Genomic DNA, 13,697 nt, shown 5'->3' on the forward strand with positions numbered 1-13,697 from the left:
GTTGTTGGATTGTGTATTTCAATTCAAATCGTGGATCTCAAACCAACATGCACCGATAATTAAAGGTAAAGGTAATGAAGAATCTGACTAAATGTTGAACTGTCCTTTTAATGATGTCATACATAGACTGATTCCTACCTGTGGAAGACAAAGGGAGTTGAAATAAAGCGTTTGTTTTCATTCTGTACATAAAACACCAACAGGAAGTTATTTAAAAGGAACTACCTGTAAATTCTATCTGGGAAGTTAATTTATGCAAATATATGCAAATGAGATGCGATGACATCATCCCGTATGTTGATGATGTCATGTTTCCCGCAGCAGAGTCTGATGGCGAGTCGAGCGAGTGGCCGATGGAGCAGGACGAGGTCATCGACGGGCTGCTGTGTGAGACGCCGTCGCTGCTCCTCCCGGCGCTGTCGCTGTCGCTCACCGTCGCCGAGGAGGACGAGGTGGCCGCTGCACCTGAACGCATCATCACCACCGCTGCTGTGACTCCGCCCACTCTGATGACCGCCACCGCCAGCATCAGCACCGCCGTCGCCAGTAGCAACAGCAGCAGCAGCAGCAGCAGCAGCAGTAATGCCGCCGCAGCGAGTCAGAGCTCCGTGTCCAATCAGAGCAAAGGCATCAAGGTGAGAGGAGAGAAAACAAGGTTCTTCTCCTTCTTTTTCTCCTCTTCTTTTTCTCCTCCTCTTCTCCTCCTCCTCCTCTTCTTCTTTTTCTCCATCTCTTCTCCTCCTCCTTCTTCTTCCTCTTTCCTTCTTCTCCTTCTTTTCTTTTTCTCCTCTTCTTCTTCCTCTTCTCCTTTTTCTCCTCCTCCTTCTTCCTCTTCTCCTTCTTTTTCTCCTCCTCCTCCTTTTTCTTCTTATTCCTTTTCTCCTCCTCCTTCTTCTTCCTCTTCTTTTTCTTCTCCTCCTCTCCTCCTTCTTCATCTTTCCTTCTTCTCCTTCATTTCTTTTTCTCCTCCTTCTTCTTCCTCTTCTCCTTCTTTTTATCCTCCTCCTTCCACTTTTCCTACTTTTTCTCATCCTCCTTCTTCTTCCTCCTCTTCTTCTTCCTCTTCTTTTTCTCCTCTTCTTCTGTTTCTCCTCCTCCTCGTTCTTTTCCCCCTCCTCCTCCTTCTTTTTCTCCTCCTCTTCTCCTCCTCCTCGTTCTTCTTCCTCTTTCCTTCTTCTCCTTCATTTCTTTTTATCCTCCTTCTTCCTCTTCTCTTCTTTTTCTCCTCTTCTTCTTTTTCTCCTTCTTCTTCTTCTTCCTCCTCTTCTCCTCCTCCTCCTCCTTCTTTTTCTCCTCCTTCTTTTTCTCCTCCTCCTCTCCCTCTCCTCCCTCTTCCTCCTCTCCTTCTTCTTCCTCTTTCCTTCTTCTTCCACTTCACCTCCTCCTTCTTCTTTTTCTCCTCCTCCTCCTCCTCTCCCTCTCCTCCCTCTTCCTCCTCTCCTTCTTCTTCCTCTGTCCTTCTTCTTCCACTTCACCTCCTCCTTCTTCTTTTTCTCCTCCTCCTCCTCCTCTCCCTCTCCTCCCTCTTCCTCCTCTCCTTCTTCTTCCTCTTTCCTTCTTCTTCCACTTCACCTCCTCCTTCTTCTTTTTCTCCTCCTCCTCCTCCTCCTCCTCTCCCTCTCCTCCCTCTTCCTCCTCTCCTCCTTCCTCCTCTCCTCCTTCTTCTTCCTCTTTCCTTTTTCTTCTCATTCTTTTTCTCCTCCTCTTCTCTTTCTTCTTCCTCTTCTTTTTCTCCTCCTCCTTCTTCCTCCTCTTTGTCTTCCTCTTTCCTTCTTCTCCTTCATTTCTTTTTCTTCTCCTCCTTCTTCCTCTTCTCCTTCTTTTTCTCCTCCTCCTTCTTTTTCTTTTTCTCCTCCTCCTCCTTCTTCCTCTTCTTTTTCTTCTTCTTCTTCTTCCTACTCTCCTTCTTTTTCTCCCCCTCCTTCTTCTTCCTCCTCTTCTTCTGTTTCTCCTCCTCCTTCTTTTTCTTTTTCTCCTCCTTTTCTCCTCCTCCTCCTCCTTCTTTTTCTGTTTCTCCTCCTCCTTCTTTTTCTTTTTCTCCTCCTCCTCCTCCTCCTCCTCCTTCTTTTTCTTTTTCTCCTCCTCCTCCTCCTTCTTTTTCTTTTTCTCCTCCTCCTCCTCCTCCTCCTCCTCCTTCTTTTTCTTTTTCTCCTCCTCCTCCTCCTCCTTCTTTTTCTTTTTCTCCTCCTCCTCCTCCTCCTTCTTCTTCTTGTAAAATGTAAATAACGTGTTTTTAACATCTCATATCTCTTCTCCTCCTTCCCAGATAAAGGAGGAGAACGTCCTCCCTCAGATCAAACTGGAGCCTCATGAGGTCGATCAGTTCCTCAACCTGTCGCCTAAAGGTCAGACTCTCTCTCTCTCTCTCTCTCTCTCCCTCTCTCTCACTCTCTCTCTCTCTCTCTCCTCCTCCTCATGCTGTTGTTGTGATGCTGTGTCGCCCCCTGCTGGTCGACTCCTCACATCACCGACATCTGATGAGACACCAACAGGCAGAAACACAGTTTTTTCATGTACTGATCAGTTTTGAAATTTTGGCTATTTTTCTTCCTTAACATGTATTCTTTCAGAAAAGTCTAAAGAAATGGTAGAAAATCCACATTAAGGAGGTTATTTTACTTCATTTTGTCTCGTTTGTTGGTAGATTTCTCTTAAATTCGCCAAAAGTTAAAGCAGATATCAGCTTCACGGCCGTTTCGGCTAATGCTGCGTTCAAGGCAGGCTTTTGAAACCGTAAGTTACAGCTTCAAGTCACAACTACGACTTGGTAGCGTTCCAGGTAACCCGTAGCTCGTGTTTTTACCATCCTGTTGTCTGTGAAAGTTCCCTATAACGGCCACTCGTAACTTCCGACCCGTGAACTCGTACCAGATCGAACTGGTATGACTTCACAGGAAGGAAAAACACAAAGTACGAGTTTCTTTGAACGCACCATGAGTTAGCAGCCCCCGCCCTTGTCAGGCATCAATTGGTCCTCGTGCTACGTCACCACATTCACGCGCATCCCTTGGCTGCACACACAGCCCTTCATGCCGTTCTCTCTCCTCATTGGATAACACTTGTATCCCACAAGGAAAATTTTCTCCTCGGGTTACAGCAGAGCAGAGTGACGGAGAGACTCGTGTTTAGGCTGAAATACTTCATGTAAGTGATTGCTGACGGAAAATAGGACTATTTAGGACTTATATTAACAAAAACATTCCACTGATATCTGCTTTAAGATGCTACTGTGACATACTGAGCTGTGCCTGTTGTCTGACCCATGTCATGTTCATTATAAAGCTCTCCCTCTCCTGAACAATGATGTAGGCTCCAAAAAGTGTAATTTCCTCCGTATCTATCCGCAACCAATCATAAAAGTGCAATTTACATTAACAATCTATGGAATTTTACAGTCCAAGTCTTTAAAGGCCGTTTTCTCAAAATTAGTTTTTTAGACTCTGAGCTAGAAATCTCCACTTCAGCAGCACTTACAGACACCAAACCTTCCAGTTTGATCCCTGTCTATATTCTGAAGGTTTCTACAGAGGGGATTGTTGATATATCATTCACAGCCTGATTTATACAACATTTTATTCCTAAAAACATGGCAAAATTTGATTTTTTTTAGGGCTGGTGACAGTATTTTCTAATTTACAGAGTGATACAAAGAGATATTCAACATCCTCCTCTGTAAAAACTTCTGACTCTAATATGTCAACAAAATAAAACAAGAATTTTGAAAGGGGCTTTATCCATTGTTCAGATTTCGGTTCAGGAAATATATGCAAATTAGAGCATATTTTATCAGATATTGCCTCATTTACATATTTAAACATAAAATTTTACAAAACGTGTAATACAAAAAATATTTGTCTTAATGTAAGTGATAAACTTGGGATGTTTCATGGTGATATCTGTCATTTAAATTTTTTACCCTATTCACCTGTAGTGTTTCTCCTCCTCCAGGTCTGGAGTCTCTGCAGATGCCTCCGACTCCTCCCAGTTCCCACGGCAGCGACTCCGAGGGCAGCCAGAGCCCCGTCCACGCTCCGCCCGGCCTCTCCTCCTGCCCCACCTCCCCCACCAGCCCCTCCCCCTCCCCCTCCCCGGCCGGCCTCAAGGTGTCGCCGCGGCAACCCTCCTCCCTCTCCAACTCCCCGCTGCTCACTGCCCCCCACGTAAGAACAAACCTCTTAAGAAATCTGAATAACTAAAAACGGTCAAATATATGAATAAATGCATAAATATAGCCATGAAATGAGTCCCGAATTAAATAAATCGGATGATGAATAGATGAATATGTATAAAATATATACAAACTAATGTTAAAAGTAAATTAAATTAAATATAAATACGTAGATTCATTTATATTTTTATTTTTATTGCACAAATCCAACAGCAGATTGATATTGGACAAATAATTTAGCATATTATTGCACATGAAGGAAGGAATAGGCTACAATCCACTAGCCTATATCTTGTGCCCAAGTGCTACACAAGAAAAGGATAAAAAGGATATTAGGCTATTATTCAGCTAAGCCTATATTTCAAACATGTAAGGTAGTATAAAAGGAGACTGACAAAAGACAAAGCAAACAGTAATAGAAAACAAATTAAATTCATCAACAGTCTTAACATGCTCGAAAGGGAATGGGAAGAAGTAAAAAAAAAAAACGTACTCCTTGTCCTTTTTATCATCTTATCCTCTAATAATTATTGTCAATATTCCTTTTCAATGTTGTCAATATTACTTTTCAATATATATATAAGCAACAAATCCATTCAAGATTTGCATACACCCATATATACAGACCTATATACATGCATATTCAGCCAATATGCATCTATTTTACAACCCATATACAGTCATACACACACATACATGTAAATATAAACCCACAATATGCAAACAAATCCAAATTCATATACACACTCTCATTCTACCTTTTGAAGTGGTTTATGTTTCAGCTGCTTTAACTTAAAAGATGAAAGATAAAAAAGGATAAAAGCACTGCAAAAATTGATAAATAGCAGCAGATGGTAATGATGATAAATAATGCACCAAATGAACAAGGTGAAAAATGAGGCTAGAGAGCGCTATAACTATAACTAGATATGGACCTGATTGACATGTTAATAATGTATAATATCTCTGTGTGTGTGTGTGTGTGTGTGTAGAAGCTGCAGGGCTCGGGGCCTCTGATCCTGACGGAGGAGGAGCGGCGCACCCTGGTGGCTGAAGGATACCCCGTCCCCACCAAACTGCCCCTCACCAAGGCCGAGGAGAAGGCGCTGAAGAAGATCCGCAGGAAGATCAAGAACAAGGTCTGAAGCGTTTCCTCTTACAGAAGTTTCTAGTTTAGTTTCTCTGTTTGGAACCAGTTTGTATTAAACTCAACTTAAAACACTCAAAGATACAGACAGAACCGTCCTCTAATATTTATCAATACCAGTTTAGTTGAATCTTACCGGTTGGTTTAAACATTGTAGATGCACGATTTACATCAATGGTTCTCAAAGTGGGGTCCCCAATTTTTTTCTCGAAATTTTACCACTTTTTTCTTTTTCCTAGAATTTTGAACCACTATTTATTTTTTTTTATTATTTTTTTTGAGAAATTTTACCACTTTTTCTAGATTTTTTTTTTTTTAATCTTACCACTTTTTGAAAAAAAATTCAACTTTTTTTTTGAGAAATTTTACCACTTTTTCTAGAATTTTTTTTTCAACTTTTTTTTTTTTTGAGAAATTTAACCACTTTTTCTAGAATTTAAAAAAAAAAATTAATTTTACCACTTTTTTGAGAATTTTTCTTTTTTTTTTGAGAAATTTTACCACTTTTTCTAGAAATTTTTAAACATTTTTGGAACAATAGTACCATTTTTTTCCAGAAATGTCAATATTTCCAAAAATTCATGCTATTGGCCCTAAAAAAGTAACGTTCTTCAGTCTCAGAACAAATAGGCTATTTATGTATTTCTAGTGTTTGCTTTAGGTCCATGGTCTAATTTGTGTCAGTTTAGGGGTCCTTAATGTACAAAAGTTTGAGAACTACTGATTTACATAACACTTTGGCAGATATTTTTCTCTGAAAGTCATTATACTTGTATTCTTACACTCAATCTCATCATTTATCTAATTTCCTTCATCTCTGTTCAGATCTCAGCTCAGGAGAGTCGCAGGAAGAAGAAGGAGTACATGGACGCTCTGGAGAAGAAGTGAGTTCTGCTTCTTCTTTTTCTTCATTCTTTTCATCAGAAACTGGATCAGTCTGCAGCAACAGACACTAATCACTTATATTTATTGCTTTAAGTTCTAAGATCTTATATTTTGAAGGTTTTAAGCCACTTCCTGTTTGCTGATCTGACCTTGAAGCTTGCAGCAACTCAGATTTCCTACAGTTCTGAGTTTAATTTTAACACAAATTTGTCAGATACAGTAAATAATGTGTTTATTTAAGATATGTGCAGCATAAAAAACTAAAAGAAACACAGTTATGTAAATATATAAATGTATAAATGTGATCAGTGAGTGACGCTGCAGTTCCTCTGTGTGGCCACAGGGTGGAGACCTGCTCCAACGAAAACAACGAGCTGCGCAGGAAAGTGGAAACTCTGGAGTGTACAAACAAGTACGTACTGTACCATCCACATGATTACACACACACTCACACACACATTACACACATTATACACACTCTCATTTAACATGCAGTGTATTTAACACACAATAAAAGTCCCGAATTTATCATTAATTTGCATTTTAGACCCTCAACTTATCAAATTTAACTTTATTTTGAAGTAAAACAGGCTCAGACAGATGATAAATCTATTTAATAGACTGAAACTGTTTCAGTTTATGATAGAGCTGTAACAAATCAGTGATATAGGTAATAATCAATACATAAATATACTGTTAAACTGCGAATAAAAGAGAATTTCATTATAAAAATATATTGTTTTTTCCTTATATATCTCCCACAAGTCTTCTCTGCTCCTCTCTGGTGTTAATCAGTCTCTGTGTTGCCTGACTGACTGACTGATTGATTGATTCAGATTGATTGGTTGGTTGATTGATAGATAGATTGATTGATCGGTTGGTTCCCCCTGACCTCAGACCAGCGTTCCTTCGCTCCTTCGTCCTGTTTATAAACCGACCCTCAGGACTCAGAGCGGCGAACTTGAGGCCTGATGACAAGTCTGACTCGTGTCCGTCACAGAGATTCACCGAGGCTGACAATCAAAGCACCACACACACACACACACACACACACACACACACACACACACACACACACACACACACACACACACACACACACACACACACACACACACACACACACACACAGTGGATCAGTTCAGCTGCATCGATGCATAACCATGAGGTTTATTTTAATGTAAAATGTTCAGGCTGCTTCAAATAGACTGTTGTGTTGTCTGCTCTGGTTATGCATGACTGAACTGAGTGTGTGTGTGTGTGTGTGTGTGTGTGTGTGTGTGTGTGTGTGTGTGTGTGTGTGTGTGTGTGTGGCTGACTTGAGATCTCAGCTGTTTAGCGTCTTGTGTTGCGCTCGATGGTTAAAGTGAGTTTTACTGAGAGTCGATTGTGTGTGTGTTGTTTGCTGCCCTTTGTAATGAAGCAACATCCATCCTCCCTTTGTCCTTCATCCTCCATCCTCCTCCTCCTCCCTCTCTTCTTTCCTCTTGGGCTCTGCTGGTCCAATAATTAACCCCTGAAATTATTGATTATTCTGATTCTGATTGTTCACTGATTGAAAACCCTGATCGTTACTGATCGCCTTGGGAGAATTGATATTTTTAATGTTTACGACCGTGGTTCCCAACCTTTTTTTGGCTCGTGACCCCGTTCTGACATCCCAAATTTCTGGCGACCCTCTCTCTCTTTTTATATGCTAAATTTTATTTGAACTCGATTAATATTTGAGGAAGTGAACGTTTAGAATACAGATTTTTAAGGTTGTATGTGGTGTTTTTAATCATAATTTTAAAAAGAATAATAATTAGTTAAAAAGATATTTTTATCATTCTTTTTTTTTTTAATCAATTACGAGACATTTCAGGCGACCCCATTTGAATTCCAGGGGACCCCACGTGGGGTCCCGACCCCAAGGTTGAAAAACACCGGTTTACCATCAATGAAAACTGATAAATACAGGCTCTGAATGTAAAGTTATTATTGATTATAATAAAAATAACAACCGTATTTGTATAAAACTGTTCACACACACACACAGTGTTTTAACTTGAACCAATAAAACAGCAGCAAATAAAAGAAGTGAAGAACAACGACCTTCAGCAGCTGATGAACTGTGACTGTGTGTTTTTTTTATTTCCTAATAAAAGTTTATTGTAATAAATAAATAATAATGATATTATTAACAATAAATAATTAAATTTACTGGTCTCTGCTGTAAAGTAGAAACACAGAAACAAAAACATCTGTTCTAAAGAAAAATCTAAAGAAAATCGAGTGAAACACAGAAACAAAAACGTTTAAACCATCGACGTTCATCAGCTGGAAGTGTGTGTGTCCTCTCTGTGTGTGTAGTGTGTAATGTTGTGTGTCTAACCTGTGTGTGTAATAATGTGTAACGTTGTGTGTCTAACCTGTGTGTGTGTGTGTGTGTGTGTGTGTGTGTGTGTGTGCAGGTCTCTGCTGCAGCAGCTGCAGTCTCTTCAGGCGGTCGTAGCAGGAAAAGTCCCAAAGTCCTGCAGAGTGACGGGAACCCAGACCTCCTCCTGCCTGATGGTACGGCCCCGTGTGTGTGTGTGTGTGTGTGTGTGTGTGTGTGTGTGTGTGTGTGTGTGTGTGTGTGTGTGTGTGTGTGTGCGTGTGTTGATGACACATTGATTGAAATATTGAATTTGAAACATCTGCCTCCATCGTTCATTAGCTCAGAGCAGCTTAGCATTTTGTTGTGATTCATAATTTATTTACCCACTCGCTGCCTCCACCCTTCCTCTTTCTTTCTATCTATCTATCTATCTATCTATCTATCTATCTATCTATCTATCTATCTATCTATCTATCTATCTATCTATCTATCTATCTATCTATCTATCTATCTATCTATCTCTTTCTTTCTTTATTTCAAAGATCTTTCTTTCTTTCTTTCCCTCCTCTCCTCTCCTTCTCCCTTCCTCTCTCTATCTCCATCTTTCTTCCTCCCTCTCTCTTTCTTTTTTCATTCTTTCTTTCTTTCTCTCACTCTGCCTCCACCGTTCCTCCCTCTCTTTCTCTTTCTTTCTTTCTTTTTTCATTCTTTCTTTCTCTCCTCTCTCCCTCTCCCTCCCTCCTTCTCTCTCTTTCGTTCTTTCTCTCTCTCCTCTCCTCTATCCCTCTCCCTCTTTCTTTCTTTCTTTCTTTCTTTCTTTCTTGCTTTCTTTCTTGCTTTCTTTCTCTCTCTCCTCTCCTCTCTCACTCTCCCTTCCTCTATCCCTTTCTTTCTTTCTTTCTTTCTTTCTTTCTTTCTTTCTTTCTTTCTTTCCCTCTCCCTCCCCCTCCTCTCCCTTCCTCTTCCTCCCTCTTTTTCTTTCTTTCTTTCTTTCTTTCTTTCTTTCTTTCTTTCTTTCTTTCTTACTTTCTTTCTTTCTCTCTCTCTCTTTAGTGTGGTTTAGTGTGTACTTCAAGAAGTTTTTATTTTTCTGTGTCATCATCCATTTAGTTTTCTCTTTGTTGTAATTTGTGATTAGCAACAGAAAAATTGTGATAAAAAAGGGCAAATAAAGGCTTATTAAACATTTTTTAAATCAATCTCTCTCTCTCTCTCTCTCTCTCCATCCTCTCTCCATCTCTCCATCTCTCAGGTGGTGGTGTTGTGCTTCGCCCTCTTCCTGGGGAGTTTCTACCCCTCCGGTCTGACTCCCTGCTCCTCCATCACCGAGTCCGGCCTCGCCTCCAAACAGCCGGCGCTCAAAGAGTCGTACACAACCACAGGTAACACACACACACACACACACACACACACACACACACACACACACACACTGCAACACACACACACATACACACACACACACACACACACACACACACTGTAACATACACAGACACACACACACACACACACACACACACACTGAGGGCAACTTCATTACAATATGTTCAACTTTTCTTATCAGAGTTAGAAAGTATTTTGATCGAGGGTTTAAATAAAAGAGACGAATAAAGAAACACGGCGCTAAAGAGTCAGAGTGAGAATATGTTGAGTCGTAAACACACACACACACACACACACACACACACACACACACACACACACACACACACACACTGTCCTGCTGTTTCCACTGTGATGAATCATCAGCTGTGAATCTGTGGACGTCCATCAGAACATCACCAATAATCAGATTCCTCCCACAAACAGCAGCTACACACACTGATTACAGGAGGTGACCTCAAACTGCTTCCTCCCACACACACACACACACACACACACACACACACACACACACACACACACACACACACACACACAAACACACACAAACACACAACACTTTTATAATAAAGACCTGATATAATTTTCTTAACAATGAAATCCAGTTTCCTTCCCGATCCTGCCCACACACACACACACACACACACACACACACACACACACACACACACACACACACACACACATACATAATACAGTGTGTGTAGGATGTTGTGTGTTTGTGCCACAGGGTGTGTTCAGTCTAAAAGTTTCAGTTTCTATAAAACAATACAACTTTTTTTTCTTTTTTAAAGGTTGGGTCTGGAGTTTTGTGGCCAAAAATAAACATTAGACTTATACAAATGAAATCTGTCTTAGTCATCACCTATGGGCTTCTAGTCCTGTGAAAACAAATCTAATTCTACTTAAAATAAGACTCATCACATTAAAAAGTACACTTTTTACTTTTCTTTCTTATTACAAGCACAAAAAACTAGCTTTCACTGGCAGATTTTTCTAGGCCTACTTATTTCAATTGAAAACTTGTTTGAAACAAGTGAAAATTATCAATTTTTAGGTGATGAGTCTTATTTTAAGTGGAAAGAGATTAGTTTTGACTAGAAATGAGACATTTTGACAAGAAATAGGACAAATATTCTTGGAAAGATTTTGAGTTTTTGCAGTGTTGCCAATGACGGAGCTCAGGTGAAGCTACGTGCAGCAGAGTTGGAGGCTCAGGGCTGCTAGCCGCACTAGCTGTCTCTGATGCTAACGAGTGCTAGCACGTCACTCTTTCTCAGCAGCAGCAGCAGCAGTCAGGACCGCAAAGAAAAAGAAATACAGTCTGAGTGAAGCACTGAAGCCGCGGACCGATTCCTGACCGTCACCGACAACTAAAGCCTCGACTGGTAACAAGTATTAGGGTCGTTGTAGTGAGCTAGCTCGATGCTAACTTCGGCTAGCGGTTGAGGTTAGCATCCGCCGCTAACACCGTCTTCCCAGCTCACCACAACGGCATAACAACATAACACCAGAGGCTCCCGGTGTTGGTGGCGGTCGGCTATCGGCCCACGGCTCCAGCGCTTCAGTCGGACTGTATTTCATTTCCTTTGTCGTCATGACAACCGCTGCTGTCTGGGGCAGGAGGCTACACAGCTTAGCCCGAGAGGAGGGGCCGAGTTTCAATGTTTTGTTTACAATCTGCAACGAACAAAACTCCACACTGCAAAAACTCAAAATCTTACCAAGAATATTTGCCTTATTTCTAGTCAAAATGTCATTTCTAGTCAAAACTAATCTCTTTCCACTTAAAATAAGACTCATCACATTAAAAAGTAGCTTGTTTTTAGACACTTTTTACTTTTTTCAAGCATATTTTCACTTGAAATAAGTAGAAAAATCTGACAGTGGATCAAGTTTTTCTTTCATATTACAAGCACAAAAATCTTGTTTTCACTGGCAGATGTTTCTACTTATTTCAATATTGAAAATTAGTTTGAAAGAAGTGAAAACTGTCTAAAAACAAGTACATTTTTAGGTGATGAGTCTTATTTTAAGTGGAAAGAGGTTAGTATTGAGTGGAAATTAGACATTTTGACAAGAAATAATACAAATATTCTTGGAAAGATTTTGAGTTTTTGCAGTGCAGACTCTACCTTTAAATAAAAAAGAATAAAATCAATAAATTAACCTCGGCTCATCGCTCATGTTTCTGCTCCTCAGTGAAGTCGAGGAGTTTGCTGTCGACCTTCGAGGACGAGCCTCAGCCTCACCTGCTCGGCCTGGGTGGAGAGTATCCCGACCAGGGCTGGGAGGACGCGCCCGCCGTCGTCATGGCGGCGTGGCGTCACTCGGAGCAACAGAAGGTGGTGGCCGAGCCCAGCCGGGTGGAGACACACCCGCCGTTCAGGAATAACAGCAACGACACGCAGACGCAGAAAAACCTGCTGCTGGACCTGCACAGGTAACAACACACACTCTTTGTAGCCACTTTGTATCTCTTTGTAGTCACTTTGTATCTCTTCGTAGTCACTTTGTATCTCTTCGTAGTCACTTTGTATCTGTTTGTAGTCACTTTGTATCTCTTCGTAGTCACTTTGTATCTCTTCGTAGTCACTTTGTATCTCCTTGTAGTCACTTAGTGTCTCTTTGTAGTCACTTTGTATCTATTTGTAGCCACTTTGTATCTCTTTGTAGTCACTTTGTATTTCTTTGTAGCCACTTTCTGTCTCTTTGTAGTCACTTTGTATCTCTTTTGTAGTCACTTTCTGTCTCTTTGTAGTCAGTTTTTTTATCTCTTTGTAGCCACTTTGTATCTCTTTGTAGCCACTTTGTATCTCTTCGTTGTACCTTGTATTTCTTTGTAGCCACTTTGTATCTCTTTGTAGTCACTTTGTATCTCTTTGTAGTCACTTTGTATCTCTTTTGTAGTCACTTTCTGTCTCTTTGTAGTCAGTTTTTTTTATCTCTTTGTAGCCACTTTGTATCTCTTTGTAGTCACTTTGTATCTCTTTGTAGTCACTTTGTATCTCTTTTGTAGTCACTTTCTGTCTCTTTGTAGTCAGTTTTTTTTTATCTCTTTGTAGCCACTTTGTATCTCTTTGTAGCCACTTTGTATCTCTTCGTTGTACCTTGTATTTCTTTGTAGCCACCTTGTATCTCTTTGTAGCCATTTTGTATCTCTTTGTAGTCACTTAGTGTCTCTTTGTAGTCACCTTGTATTTCTTTGTAGCCACTTTCTGTCTCTTTGTAGTCACTTTGTGTCTCTTTGTAGTCACTTTGTGCCTCTTTGTAGTCACCTTGTATCTCTTTGTGTCTCTTTGTATCTATTTGTAGTCACTTTCTGTCTCTTCGTAGTCACTTTCTGTCTCTTTGTAGTCACTTTGTGTCTCTTTTAGTCATTTTGTATTTCTTTGTAGTCACTTTCTGTCTCTTTGTAGTCACTTTGTATCTCTTTGTAGTCACTTTCTGTCTCTTCATAGTCACTTTGTGTCTCTTTGTAGTCACTTTGTGTCTTCTTGTTACCTTTTTGTCTCTTTGTAGCCATTTTATGTCATTACTGTGCATCTTTTTCAACATTTGATCAAGAAACATTCCCACTTGACCTCTGTTGACCTTGTTGACCCCAGTTGACCTCTGTCTCACCTGTGTCTTCTCTCCCTCAGGTGATGCTGTATCTCTTTGTGTCTCTTTGTAGCCACTTTGTCTCTTTGTAGTCACTTTGTATCTTTTTGCAATCTCTTTGTATCTCTTTGTAGTCACTTTGTATCTAT

At 40.3% G+C, this 13,697-nt stretch overlaps 1 protein-coding gene across 3 annotated transcripts in view; it reads left to right on the forward strand.

Annotated features, from left to right (window-relative positions):
• creb3l2 (cAMP responsive element binding protein 3-like 2) overlaps window positions 1-13,697 on the forward strand; it is a 106,031-nt gene that overhangs the window by 24,988 nt on the left and 67,346 nt on the right. For 2 of the 3 annotated variants that reach the window (XR_014596386.1, XM_083999580.1), the window contains exons 3-11: window positions 322-635; window positions 2,267-2,345; window positions 3,949-4,160; window positions 5,161-5,307; window positions 6,141-6,199; window positions 6,544-6,612; window positions 8,654-8,753; window positions 9,812-9,941; window positions 12,148-12,388. Coding sequence is in view for 2 of the 3 variants with exons in the window: in XM_083999580.1 (XP_083855706.1) it covers window positions 322-635; window positions 2,267-2,345; window positions 3,949-4,160; window positions 5,161-5,307; window positions 6,141-6,199; window positions 6,544-6,612; window positions 8,654-8,753; window positions 9,812-9,941; window positions 12,148-12,388 (1,351 nt within the window). In the remaining variant the exon portion in view is untranslated. The remainder of the gene's footprint in view (window positions 1-321; window positions 636-2,266; window positions 2,346-3,948; window positions 4,161-5,160; window positions 5,308-6,140; window positions 6,200-6,543; window positions 6,613-8,653; window positions 8,754-9,811; window positions 9,942-12,147; window positions 12,389-13,697) is intronic. The other variant, XM_083999581.1, reaches the window with a different exon arrangement.

Source organism: Trachurus trachurus (genome assembly GCF_905171665.1).
Source record: "Trachurus trachurus genome assembly, chromosome: 23".
Lineage (NCBI taxonomy): Eukaryota > Metazoa > Chordata > Actinopteri > Carangiformes > Carangidae > Trachurus > Trachurus trachurus.